Here is a 13,760-nt window from a genome sequence, read left to right on the forward strand (position 1 = left end):
TTGTTTTAAGGCACTGGGTTTGTGGTACTTAGTTATGGCAGCCCTAGGAACTAATACATTGCCTAATTCAGTCAGTCAAAAATTCATTTGAACTCCATCACACTTCCTTTGGGGAAAATACTATGTTAAAATGAACCAGAGTTTCACCTTACATTCATGCTTTTTAAAAAATTGTGCTAAAAACACATAACAAAATTTACCATTTTAATCATTTTAAAGTGTACAAAGCAGTGGAATTAAGTATATTCAAAATGTTGCTTGCACCCATTTGTAATCCACTCAGTTGTGGCTATTAGACAATCTGGAAAGAGGCAAGAATAGAATAAGACTTAGCAGAAAAATAATCCATTACTAAATTTGTTCCATTAATCCATAATCCATTACTAAATAGTCCGGTACTAAATAATCCATTACTAAATTTCTTTGGAAGGAATGATGCTAAAGCTGAAACTCCAGTACTTTGGCCACCTCATGCGAAGAGTTGACTCATTGGAAAAGACTCTGATGCTGGGAGGGATTGGGGGCAAGAGGAGAAGGGGACGACAGAGGATGAGATGGCTGGATGGCATCACTGACTTGATGGACGTGAGTCTGAGTGAACTCTGGGAGCTGGTGATGGACAGGGAGGCCTGGCGTGCTACGATTCATGGGGTCGCAGAGTTGGACACGACTGAGCGACTGAACTGAACTGAACTGAAATTTGTTCCTGTTTACATCTAGTGCTAATGAGGATAATCTAACCCCAGAAAAGCCAGTAAATTTTTGCCTTATTACATTGAAAGTGTGACTAACCAGAGGAAAACTAAAGTCCTAGGAGGGCTAAATGTAAATACACCATTACTAGAAAAACTCATCTTTTCTTCATTTAGTAATTCATTGCTACTGATAAACTTTCATAACTTTTATAATGAAAATCATTACGACAGCCAAATATTTACCCATCTTTTATGTTCTCATTGTAAACTCTTAATTTTCATTATTAAAATATCAGGAATGGAGAGAATAAATCCCTGGGCATTTCTAATTCTTTAGGTACAAACCTTTAACTTTTTTACTTTCTCTTCTCTCCCACCCCCTGCCCCTGTATGTTCCTAAGACATTTATCAAGGTTTGGAAATACTACTCTCTTTCTACTTTCCAGAAAGCCTTCTTTGTTGTAAACTTGATTCCAGGATGAATTCTAAAGAAATGTCACATGGAGTTAAGAAGCATGTGCATGCCCAATATTCATTCAGTGCTGCTGCTGCTGCTACGTCGCTTCAGTCGTGTTTGACTCTGTGCGACCCCATAGACGGAAGCCCACCAGGCTCCGCCATCCCTGGGATTCTCCAGGCAAGAATACTGGAATGGGCCAGCAGTAAAAGAAAAAAATCACATTAGACAGTAAAGTCGCTGGACTTTTCCTGTGTAAATTTTGTTGTGTGCATAAATTTTTTTTACAGATTCCTAAATTCAGCAGAGATGAATACACTTGAGGAAAATTGTTGAAAGACAAGCATCTGTTATAATTGTCCAGTTTTATTTTAACATTACTTTTCAACAATTTTAGTAGTTTTAACAAACAAACCTCCATATACTTTAAAAGGCTTAATTCATCTTCACCCTTCCCAATTAAATTTTAATGAATTTCACCATCACTGCTCTTAGAGTCTCTTGTTTTCTGTTACTTGTGAAACAAAATTGCCAGCTTCTTTCCATGAATAATAACAGAATACTCTAAATTGAAAGGGTGCTTATCTACCAATTTATTTAAAGGATGTAGAAAAAGGCCCCAATTTATTTAAGGTTACAGAATCTATAGTGGGCAGAATTAGAATTTCTCTATAAATACAAGACGTTTTAAAATCATTTCAGACTATGGGCCCTTAGAGGGAATAAAGATAGAAAAGTAAAGTAACCAACATTTGCTTATCTTTGTTTGAAATAAAGTAAACATACTTCCCATATATACCTCTCATTTAAACTGGTTCAGAATCCACAAGCTCCCAGGCTCTATGGTGATAGATTATTATAGGAAGTGGGATCATGATCTGGCTTCATTTTTAAATCCTGTCAAAAATACTAGCATTACATACTCAAAAGTAATTTTGCTAATTAATTTTATTCTACTTCAATTCCACCCATCATCTCCTATGTACTCCCATTATTTAAAATGAAATACGTAATATGAATCTTCAGTTAGAGATTAGCCCACGTTCTAGTTGGCATAATAAAACTCATATAACCATCAAATTGAGATGTTCATTGTGTACAAATGATAATTATACTTTTTGGGGACATATTTCATTTTTTATGCTTCCCAGTTTTACTATTGTTGAGAAGAAAAACTATACATACACGGGTGTACATGTTTTATTCAGAAGTTGAAAGGGCTAGAAAGAACTAAGAAACCGATGTGAAACAGCCACAGGTGATTAATAACACTTCATGAAAGACACATGAAGATAAGTGTCAACAAAACCCATTTTCATGGTAATTTCACATCCCACAAATACTGAAATGAAAATTGCCACCACCGGGGTTCTATTTCCAGCTTTGTGATTGTAGCTCAGGTGGGAAAAACATTCTCTAATCTCATTGTCTAAGATTGGTGTTTTTCAACTAAACGCAGAGCCTCTAGCGAAGAAGCCTGAAGCCACAAAACCATGGGACAGTGCGGGGAGCAGAAGCCTGTTCTTTCTCAAGGGGCTCTGCCGCAGGCTCCTAAGCTTCGCTAGTGAGGATCCTTCTGTAGGTAACAGCCTTGGAGTTGGGAAATCCTCCGGCAGGTCGAGTCGACTAAAAAAGCAAGCGGGAAGATGAGGCACGATAGGATACCTCCTCCCTCGCTCACCGCGGGCTGTCACAGTAATTGGCGGTTGTGCCACTCACGCAGCTTTCTAAGGCACTTCCAGGCTCCCTGGAGCCCTTTCTCTTTCTCCTTCGGGAAAGCGGGCTCGGTAGCCCCAAAAGCCGGCCGGAGTCGCTGACAAACGACCAGGAGCCGGGCTCGGCAGGGGATTGCTTCTGTCTGGGGCTCGGCGGAACCTGCGTTCGTGTCTCGCGCGCACTCGCTCCGCGTTCTCCTAGCCAATCCGGCGCTACTCGCGCGCCCAGGAGCGTTCCCCGGTCCAGTTGGGCTGGGCCGGCTCCTTCCCGCTCCCAGCACTTCGCAACCGAGCGCTCACTCCTCCCCTCACTCTCCACGAGTTCCACGATTCGCGGTGTAGCTCCGCCCCTGGCCCGAGTCCACCCCCGCAATCTCGGGAGCTTGTGCTCTCCTTTCCCTTCAGTCTCCTGCCGGCTAGCCGCGCAGGGTCTGGCGCTCTACAGAGCGGCACGAGTCTCTTCCGCCTCGCTCCTACGCCTCCGCGCGGTCTCCCTGGGTAGCCACCGCGTCCCCCACCCGCAGCTCTTCGCCTGCGACCCGAAGTCGGGGTCCCGCGCCCTGACTCCGCCCCCCCATCCCCCCGCGGACTCGCGCGCTCGGGGCCCGGCCTCTCACTCGCGCAGGCCGCGGAGCACTCGGCCGCCTCCCCCTCCTTCCCTGATCGGCTCGCGCTCCCCGGGCGCTCTCGCTCTCGCGCTCTCCAAAGCGAGCGCGCTCCCGGCCCGCGCGCTCCGGGCTCTGGTTTCTCCCGGCTCCTGTCAGTGCGGTGACTGCGCTGGGAAACATGGCGACCGAGGGAATGATCCTTACTAACCACGACCACCAAATCCGGGTTGGAGTCCTCACAGGTAACCGGGGGAGGAGGTCCAGGACCGTCGCGGCCGCTGTCCCCGGCTTGCCTCAGGCTTCTTGCCTGTGATGACCCTTCTCTGCGGCCTCGGGAGAAGGGAAGGCAGAAGAAGGGGACGGGGGGGCGGGGGGCGGACGTTTTTACAACCGCTGAGAGGTGCTGGGAGGTTGGGGTGTTCCCGCGGGGTCCCCCGGGAGCTGGGCCGATCCCGTGGATGTCAGGCCCCAGTGCCTTCGCAGCCGAAGTCCTGGGCCCCTGGGGACCGAGGGGCCGGTGCGGCGGGCGCTGCGGGGCTCCTGGCAGGCGACGGGATCTCGGCTCCGCAGTCTGAAGCATGCCGCTCTCGGCTGGCCCGCGCTCTCCCTAGGCTACTGCTTGTCCCAGAGAGGGGGGAAATCCCTTTTCCACCCCCTCCCTCTTTTCCCTTCCCCCTACTTGGGCGGCCCCGCGCTGCTCTAGCAGTGCTTTCGCGGGGCACCAGCCACAGACGACATGGGTGTTCTTTAGGCGAAACTCTGCTCCGTCTCAGGCTGCCCCTCGCGATCCGGGAATCCCCTTTGCCACCCATGGGACACTCTTCGTTCCCCACCCCGGGAGGTGGGGATCGGCTTCCACCCGGACCTCGGAAAGTGTTTGCATTCTGCCTTCCCAAGTGGAGGGCCCTCTGCCCGCCTCTTCGTTTTCTTAGAGGGAAGGCTGTAGCCTGCGACTGGGGATCCAGCCTTTCTACTTGAGAGGGAAGGATTCCCCTACTCGGGCTCTTCTGTCCCCCTCCCTTCTGGGACCTCCCCCCACCCTCCAGAGGCTTGTGACGAGCGCACTTTTCTCGGGTCGCATTTCCCTCCCTCGCGGAAGCCGTGTGTGCTCTGCATGTCTGATTCCGTTGCATTGTATTTGGGTAATATCCCTCAGTTCGGCGACAGGCAGTTGCTGCAGGGCATGACTTCTGAGATGAATAGCAAGCCGATTTGTAGGGGTTTCTGCTGTGGTTCTGTAGTTGGTAAGGTTTCTATGTAATTGAGTGGCGAGGTGGGGGTTAAAGAACTATATTTGGAACCTGAGAGCTTAGTTCGGAGGGAAGGAAATCCAAGACTTAACTGATTTTGGAAAAAGAAGCGATGTAGACGGGAATCCTCGTGTTCTCCCCCCTCTCCTTCCCCCCGCCCCACCACACACACACACGTCTTTTTTTTCCCCCCTTGTCAAATTCTGACAGGTTGAGACGGTGCTCGAGAAGGGACTAAATTGAATGGGACTTGCTTTATTATTTTTATTAGGCAGAGAAAAATCTGTTGATAAAATAAAGAATGCAAAGCTTAATTGGCTGCTGAGTTTTATGAAGATATTCGTGGTACCCCTTGTTCTCTTTTAACTAACTGGGTCGTCTTTCTCTGATACTGTTTCCAGATGTTAATGGTAATTTATTGAATTTTCCTCATTGAAAGCCCCTGCGATAGTAAGCGACTTCACTTTCACTTTTCACTTTCATGCATTGTAGAAGGAAATGGCAACCCACTCCAGTGTTCTTGCCTGGAGAATCCCAGGGACGGCGGAGCCTGGTGGGCTGCTGTCTATGGGGTCGCACAGAGTCGGACTCGACTGAAGCGACTTAGCAGCAGCAGCTATAGTGAAACTAGTCTGAATCTGTTGCAGGGAAGGGAAACCACCCCCACCCCCACTATTAGAAGATGCGCTGTTCGCTTCTTTTGGTGCTGAAGCTCTTGCTTTGTGTGAAGATTCAGTTGTAACTCAAAAATCTTGGCGTTGACATTGCTGATTTTTAGAGTCTTTTTGCGGGGTGTAAAATTGTATACTGTATATCAGCCCTCAACTCTCACTTTAGAATTTAAAATTAATAGAGTAGTAAGAGTAAAGCTTAATAGAAACCAAAGTGTGTCAACTGTCCACGGAAATGAAAGGTCATAAATGCTTTCAAGTTAAACCATAGAGATTTTTTTAAAAACTTTTTTTTATTGTTTATTTAAGATTTCTCTGATAGTTTTATTTAGTGAATCAGCTTACCTGAGTCAAGTGACATAGTAGATAGCTGTTGTACAGAATGCTTTGAAAGGTGCAGCCCTTATCTGTGTCTCTGCAGTCCAATAGGGATGACATTGATATGCAAACAAATAAGCATTGTATGTAATTACTGTACTGAAATTGTCTAAATAAATTACTTGTGTGATTGAAAACTAAATGTAAAAGGTATTCATTATTCAGATGGATTAGGAGCAAATGTGATTACTTAAAGAGAGACTTTGTTATGTTTATGAGTGGTAAGAAGAAACTGACATTTTTAAGGGGAGTTGAAAGTCAGTTCAGTGGCAGCCTTATAAATGAATATGTTGCTGAGGTTGAGGCTCTTGAGCAGAATAAAAATGTAATGCAAAGGCCCTGGAATGCCTAGGTAGGATAGGTAGGTGGCACAAGCAGAATGTCAATGAGAGAAGATAACTTTGGCAGTGGAATTAAAGACTATTAATAGACTGTCAAACTATCTCATGAAAATGAAGTACAGTAGTTTAGGGGGGGAAAGTGTAGGGTCAGGAATAAGGATATAGCTGAAGGAGTGAAAAGGAAGATGCACATTTGGGAGAAATGGTAACAAGACAGTAGGATTTGGTGATAAAATGGGTATTTGAAGTCAGAAATAATTCGGAGAGATTTTTACTTAAAATTATTGAAACAAATATTGTCTGCTATGTTAGAGCCTGGAAACATGGAGAAGAATCAGAGGAACAGCACCCGCTCTGTTTGTGAATAGTGGATTTTACTACGAATAGCTTAATATTTGTGATCTTAACATGCCACACACAATGAAAACCTACAAAAATAAAACCATTTTGCACAATTTTGTCTTGTATAACTTCCAAGTATTGGAATTTTACTATGTAAAATTATTCTTTACTGAACTTAAGCAGATACTATGATATCACACTTAAGAAAATTGAATTGAGGCCACACTTGAAACCATGTTTCTTGAGTTATAATTTGTGGCTCTCTTAAAGGTGGAGGGCTTGTTTTAGAAAATGTCCTCTTCGTGTTTCATAATAGTGATTTTAAGTAATTTATCTAAGTCTGTTTTAGAGAGGTTTTACATATTTTAGAGGAAATACACACATTTTACAATATGTTAGTATTTTGGTGAATTGTGTTGTCATTTCTAAAACCTTTAATTGACTTCTTTGTGACATCTTTGATAATCTCTTGAAAGATAATTTTTGTACCATTTTGAAACTTTTCATTTTCTAGATGTTTTTGTAATCCTGTCTCAGCTATAAATTTAGGAAATATGGTACGCAGCTATTGAAACTATCAAATCAATTAACTGTTAGAATTTTGAAAGAATATAGTAGGAAAATATTTAGCAAAGGTATTTCTTTTTTGTATCACTATCTTGAATCATTCAGAACTTGGAAATCAGTATGATAATTAATGTAACATGGATATTTTAGTTACATTATTTTTTGGTCAGGAAAAAGGGAACATTTACATAGGTTATCATGGAAACATTTTATGTTGAAGATTATTGTCCATCTGCAAAAGCAGTATCTTTATTAGTAATTTTTTATGTTGATTTGTTAGAAATGAAAGTTATATGATCTTTAGTAATCTGAGAGCTAGTTTTTAATATATCAATTTCTGATGTTCTCTAAGACTAAAGACAATGTGATGATGAATAACATGAGGCAAGTAAACAAGTATCTGTTGCTTTGAGACCAGAAATGACATGTAGGACAGATGTAAGAATTTTTCTTTTTTCTTTTTTTTTTTACAACTTCAGTAGTAATTATACTTACAGTCAGTCTTAACAATTACACAGCAGGTTCACTATATTAAATGTGTCACTTTTCACCTTTTCCCCCCCTATTTCTGAAGAAGCTGTTTATTAGGGAAGTAGACTACTTCTACCTCTATAAGCTCCGTGGAAACATCAGGAAAATAGAGTACATATATGTTTGTGATACAGGAATAGATTATGCTCCATTGGCTGTTTAGTATCATATTAGCTAGCCACTGCTGATGTTTGGTATACCAGAGCACTTAGCTAAAGATAATAATCCATTACTTAAATTTTCACTGATAGTGACATGGATGAGAAAAAGAGGCAAATACTTGGGAAAGGGGATTTTAAAATAATGGTTTTGCTCTAATAATGTACATTTTATTGCACTAAGTTGTAGATTTGTAATCAGTAAGAGATATTAGACATATATAAGACTAGATAATAGAGATTAGATGAAAGACTAATTGTAAACTAGAAACTAAAATATTAGTTACATTTAGGGAGTATTTCAGTCATTTATAACTAAAATCTACGTATTAAGAAAACCAGTTCTAAGCCAAGGATTTAATAATCATATGACTCTGGAATTGTTCATTCATTTATTTCATTTCATTCCTCATGCCTATCTTTGTATATTATGTGTGTCATTATTATTTTCTGAAAAGCCCATTTATTGATAAAGATATATAAATATATCTTTTGAGAGTAAATGCTGTCATTAAGTAAGGCAAATCACTATCACAAACAAAATCTGTATCCTACAAAATGGAATTGTGCGTACTGTCAAGCATACCAATATTGATCTGTATGACTTATTAAAAAGAAGCTTATTTCTCAAACTAGGTCATTCCTTCATGAATTTCTGATTGGAAGCAATGTATTAGTGATTAAGAAATCATTACATTAGTTACTGTTGAATACATTTAATACTATTACCTTTGATCAAAGACTTTATAAACTAGTAGTACACAAACTTAGTTAAGAGTTTTAATTGTATTAAAGATACTTATGATTATTTGACTTTAACTGGGGTGTGTGGTGGAGAATCAGCAGCCTGTTATTGGGGAGGAAATGATGAATGAATCTGTTTTTCTCTTACTGGTGATAGATTCCTGGTTAAGGTGAATGGGGTGCTTTTTTGAAATAGTAAAATAGATAAAGTTTATACTTGGCAATTGTAAATAAGATTGAAAAACTAAGCTTATTTGGAATTTGAGATGTTAAAATAAGGAAATCCTGAGAAAGCAAATAATGAAACCACAAGGGATATCTTCCTTCACATCTAGGTAGAGAAGAAAAACAGATTATTTAACTTGTTTAAAAGTAATTGGATCTGTTGTTAATATGAATAGCATGCAACGTTACTTAATTTTTGAGTGACCTCTCGAAAGAGCAAATGTCTAATGAGTAATTGTGATGTAGAGATTCCATCCAGGTGGTTTAATGAGTTTATAAGTGAATTTGTACTTAATCAGTTTAAACTGAGTATGTAGAACTGCTTGAAGATGTTGTAATTAAATAACCGCAACAACTTTTACAACAGTTTTGCCAGTAAGTATACATTTTGAAAAAAATGGAGTTAAATTTATTATGCTTTAAAAAATGTCTTCATTTGAAAAATAAAGGAGCAAGGAAATGTGAAAGGAGCATTACACAATTTGTGCCCTGTTTCTCCAAGTTGGGACACATGACATTGAACACGGATACTCTAGTGATTCTAAGCCTTAGAATCTAAGCTATGGAAACAAACATAATAATTCCTGAAATATCGATTTCCTGAAATACAAATTTTTAGATCAAAATTTATCTAAAATATCAATTTTAGAATGTCGTATTTAAACCAATTTAATACTACAGTAAGCATGAGTAAATCAGGCACGAATGTAGAATTTTGAAGGAGCTTTTAGATAAAATTAAACTTCAAAGAAATTTCAAGTGAACCTATTATATAATTCCAGACCTCATTGTTTTTCTGTTATTGGTGCATTGGTGAGGAAAAATTAAGGAGTGTGGGGCCATAGCAAGAACTCTTGAAGACTCCTTATCTAATGTTAGTCTGGCCAGTGAAGTTCTCTCAGCTTTTCTCACTATTAACATGAAAGAGGCTCTTATGGCAATATATGTTTCTATCATTTAGTATCTTGACTAGCTGGAAAGAGAAATGTTGGATAGCAGGCTTAGTTTTTTGGGTTGTTTTTTTTTTTTTTGTCTTTTTAATGGGAATCATTATGGGGGAGGGGTAGATTATACATTGAAAATACAAGAGAATAAGAAATGGAAGAAAAGATGAAAAAATTCAGTGATTACATTGTCAGCATAAGCCTAAGGGAAAATATTTAGATTTTTTTTCTTCTAGAGGTTTTTGTGGTATCACTCACAAAATTAACAGTGGTTTCAGTTTTACATTTAATTTCAGACTCAGCTCACACTTCATTTCCTCAACAGAATCTTTCCTAGGAATTATTCTCTATGATAATATCTTTGTTTTCTTGTAATGTTTATAAATGTTGCTATACCCTATAATCATGTACTTGTGGGAGGCTGCAAGATGTAGTTTAAAGAAAAAAAAAAAAGACTTTGGAGTCAGACTTGTATTTCAAACTCTGATTTGCCCTTTATTTTGGGAAGCTCATTTGACCTCTCTGAATTTCAGTTTCCTTCTCCAGAATGAATGTAGTGATGCTTACTTCACAGGGTTGTTAAGAACTGAGATAATGTATGTGAAAATTCTACCATATATGTCTAACTTGGATTATACAGTCAACTCTTTAAAAATGTGGAAGGGGTGAGTAGGGATACCATCACTTGCCCCTACTTCCCCCACAGTCCACAACCGGTAAGCTTTGTAGTCTGTCTTCTCTGATTCTCCCCTATCCAAGGTTCTGTCGATTGAACCAACCTTGGATCATGTAGTACTACAGTACTTACGCAAAAAAAAAAAAAAAAATCCTACGTGTAAGTGGATTGGTGCAGTTCAAACTGTTATTTTTCAAGTGTTAATTGTGTACTCAATAATCTTCTTTCCTCTTCATATGCTATTTTGGTGCAATTTGCTAATAGCTTCATATATAAATATCTTATTTAAAGTAGATTTTACAGTTTTTGAAACAGGTGATTGTGTTCTTCACTTCTTTGCCCTTTTGTTATAGGATCTATTAATGAAGTATTTCATTAATATAAATGAAGTATCAATGATGTTAAAAAAGAAAAACTAGATGGTGTGACACTTAGTAGTTTAGGAAACAGTAGCTCAGCAACGTTTAGATAAACAAGAACTTCACTATTATTACTAAAAAGATAGTTCAGGGTAAGTGGAGTGGGGTTTAGTATTTTTCCATACATTTATTACTGTTGACAGGATGATATCAATGATGTGTATTTGAGATATTTCATACTATAAAATTTAATATATTATTTATATAGTTTTATTTTTTCTTATGTGTTTATACATTTTCTGATTTTTATATAATTAAGTTGATGGGCATAATCTGTGTAAGAGTTATTTTAGAGTGGTTTTTTAAACTGTTATTTTAAAAAATAAAAATTGAAATTATAGATGAAAGATTCTGAAAATGCTGTTATTTTGAAGTTAATTCTGATAGACAAAAAAGCATAAAATAGGAGTCAAAAGTTCTACATCTTTTACCACTTTCAAGACAACTGCATTTTACCTTAATTTCCTTAGCTTTGAATGGGAGAAATTATGCTTAGCTTATCCAGTTACTGTGAGGGAGACAGAAAACAGTGTATCCAATACTCAGTACCTACTATGTGCTTGGCTCTGTGCTACAGTGAGGGATACCACAGTGAGTAAGACAGACATAGTCATCCTCTTGGAGATTATATTTTAGTACCAACAGAAACACACTATTTAGTCAAGTTAGATTCTGACAAATCATGTTGCATTTATGTTGCATTTTGAGGAATAAAGTGCTTCTGTATTTTATTTGATGTGGATAAGTATAATGTTAAACCTTTTTTGATACAAATTTTTAAACCATTACATATTTTCTGCTTTCTAAGGTCAAAAGTATTGAACATAATTTAATTATCTTATTTAATCAGGTTTAAGTAATTATAGCTAACATCTGTTGAGTTTATATATATTTACATATATAGTTATATGGCATAAATATGTCCTGTTTGTGCTTAGCACTTAGCACGTGTTATTTACTCTTTATAGCCTTTATAAGGAAATACATTATTCCTTTTTATTCTGCCTGAGAAATAGAGGTGAGATAACTTGCTTAAGGTTGCACCTGTGGCCCTGCCAGAATTCAAGCACAGGCCCGACTATACTCTGAGCAACTATATTTCTGTATTCTATTCTGAATACCTTTTATTGTGGTGTATGGTACTATAGTTCTCTATAGTGTTTTCTTTTCTGCTGTGACTTTACACACTTGCCCCCTTCCCTACTTCTAGCTTCTCATCTGCAGTCAGTGGTAGACTGTGGATCATAACTAACCAGTACAACGTTTCATTAGGCCCATACTGTGTCTTTACAAAAAAGTATCTTTCTAATATTACAAAAGACATTTTATATTAACCTGTATTTTTAGTTTTTTAAGATCAGCAATGCTCTAATCTCTTCCCATAGGACAGTAGTTGGTTAGCGTAGCTGTCCTCTTGAGATAGGGCATGTATTCTCCAGTTTCCCACAATTCCCACTTAACCTGTTTGTTACCTGCCTTGCCTGGTGTTTGAGTTTGTGATCTTTACTCGTATGTATTCTGTACCTTCCTCTTTTTTCATCGTAGTTCGGACAACTTTTCATGTTACTGGAAATAATAATACAAGGTTAATTGAGAGTTACCAAGTATGAGATAATTTTCTAGAGCCTGCCATAGAACCTATTAATTTATTTAATCCTCATCATAGTATCAATATCGCAATTTTACATTAGAAGAAATTGTAGCAGAGAGAGATTAAGTAATTTGCTCAAATTACTGTAATAAGAGGCCATGTTGAGAAAAGGCCAAACTGAGTTGAACTGTTCCTAGGGCTTCCCTGGCAGCTCGGACAGTAAAGAATCTGCCTGCAGTGCAGGAGATCCGGGTTTGATCCCTGGATCAGGAAGATCTCTGGGGAAGTGAATGGCTACCCACTGCAGTATTCTTGCCTGGGAAACTCCGTGGACAGAGGAACCTGGTGGACTGTAGTCCATGGGGTCACAAAGAATCAGACACGACTGAGTGACTAAGCGCACACACAGAGGCTGTTCCTAGAGTAAAGCTCTTAACCACTACAGTATATTCCTTGGCATTTAATAGTTCAAAGAGATGCACATCTTTCTTTTTAATGTTTGTTATATATCATCATAGGTTTCACTATATTTAATCAATCCTCAATTGATGGACATAGAGGTTTCTAATTTTTCATGTGTCAAATGCTGTAGATGATAACATGGTACATTTATTATTGCATATTTGTGAGTTTTTTTTAATGTAAGATTCATTACTGTAAATATAATTTTTGGGTAAACAGTATCTGCTTTTAAAAATTTTGTTAAAAATTACACCCTTTTTGGAAGACAAGTTTGTACTAATTGTAATGAATATTCTCACCTTCATTTGGTATTATCTTTTTAATCTTTATGAGTTCTTTTGAGATACAACTCTTTCTTGAATTATATACATGTATTAGGAGTCCCAAGTTGCTCAGCAGTAAAGAATCTGCCTGCAGTGCAGGAGACACAGGAGATGAGGGTTTGATGTCTGGGTTGGGAAGATCTCCTGAGGGAGGAAATGTCAACCCACTCCAGTATTCTTGCCCAGAAAATCCCATGGACAAAGGAGCAAAGGGGCCATGAGGGCTACAGACAGTGGTGGATGGGGGGCTTGGGGGTGTTTGGGGGTGTCACAAAGAGTCAGGACTGAGCGACTAAGCACAGCACATGCATGTAACAGTAAGATCTTGCTAGTTTTTGCAACAGCTCTTTTATATTGCTTTATTTAAAGTTTTGTTCAGTTATGAGTCTTTAGTTTTCTTTTTCTTCAAATGATCCCTTCCAGTGTTTCCTAAGTTATGTTCTAGTAGCACTTCTTTGGGAAATGTTATAATAGGTATGATATTAAGAGCTTTTATTGTGATTAAATAAATTTGGAAAGTGCTGTATAATATATCCCTCCTTATGAAGATTAACAGTATACTAGAGTGACTTCCCTTTCACTTTTCACTTTCATGCACTGGAGAAGGAAATGGCAACCCACTCCAGTGTTCTTGCCTGGAGAATCCCAGGGATGGCGGAGCCT

At 39.0% G+C, this 13,760-nt stretch overlaps 1 protein-coding gene and 1 long non-coding RNA gene across 10 annotated transcripts in view; one reads left to right on the forward strand and one right to left on the reverse strand.

Annotated features, from left to right (window-relative positions):
- Positions 1-2,336: 2,336 nt before the first annotated feature.
- On the reverse strand, positions 2,337-3,601 carry LOC129621691 (uncharacterized). Of its 2 annotated transcripts, none has more exons than XR_008699618.1 (2): positions 3,485-3,601; positions 2,337-2,778 (listed from the first exon to the last, which is right to left on the reverse strand). It is a non-coding gene; the product is annotated as an uncharacterized LOC129621691 (long non-coding RNA). The 2 variants fall into 2 exon arrangements; XR_008699617.1 differs by lacking the exon at positions 3,485-3,601 and adding an exon at positions 2,872-3,011.
- The window catches only part of GPHN (gephyrin), a 526,998-nt gene continuing 516,587 nt past the window's right edge, over positions 3,350-13,760 (forward strand). For all 8 annotated transcript variants that reach the window (XM_055538377.1, XM_055538378.1, XM_055538379.1 and 5 more), the window contains exon 1: positions 3,350-3,717. In XM_055538377.1, coding sequence (XP_055394352.1) covers positions 3,654-3,717 — 64 coding nt within the window. In that variant the 5' untranslated portion in view covers positions 3,350-3,653. The remainder of the gene's footprint in view (positions 3,718-13,760) is intronic.

Source organism: Bubalus kerabau, chromosome 10, assembly GCF_029407905.1.
Source record: "Bubalus kerabau isolate K-KA32 ecotype Philippines breed swamp buffalo chromosome 10, PCC_UOA_SB_1v2, whole genome shotgun sequence".
NCBI classification, from domain to species: Eukaryota; Metazoa; Chordata; class Mammalia; order Artiodactyla; family Bovidae; genus Bubalus; species Bubalus kerabau.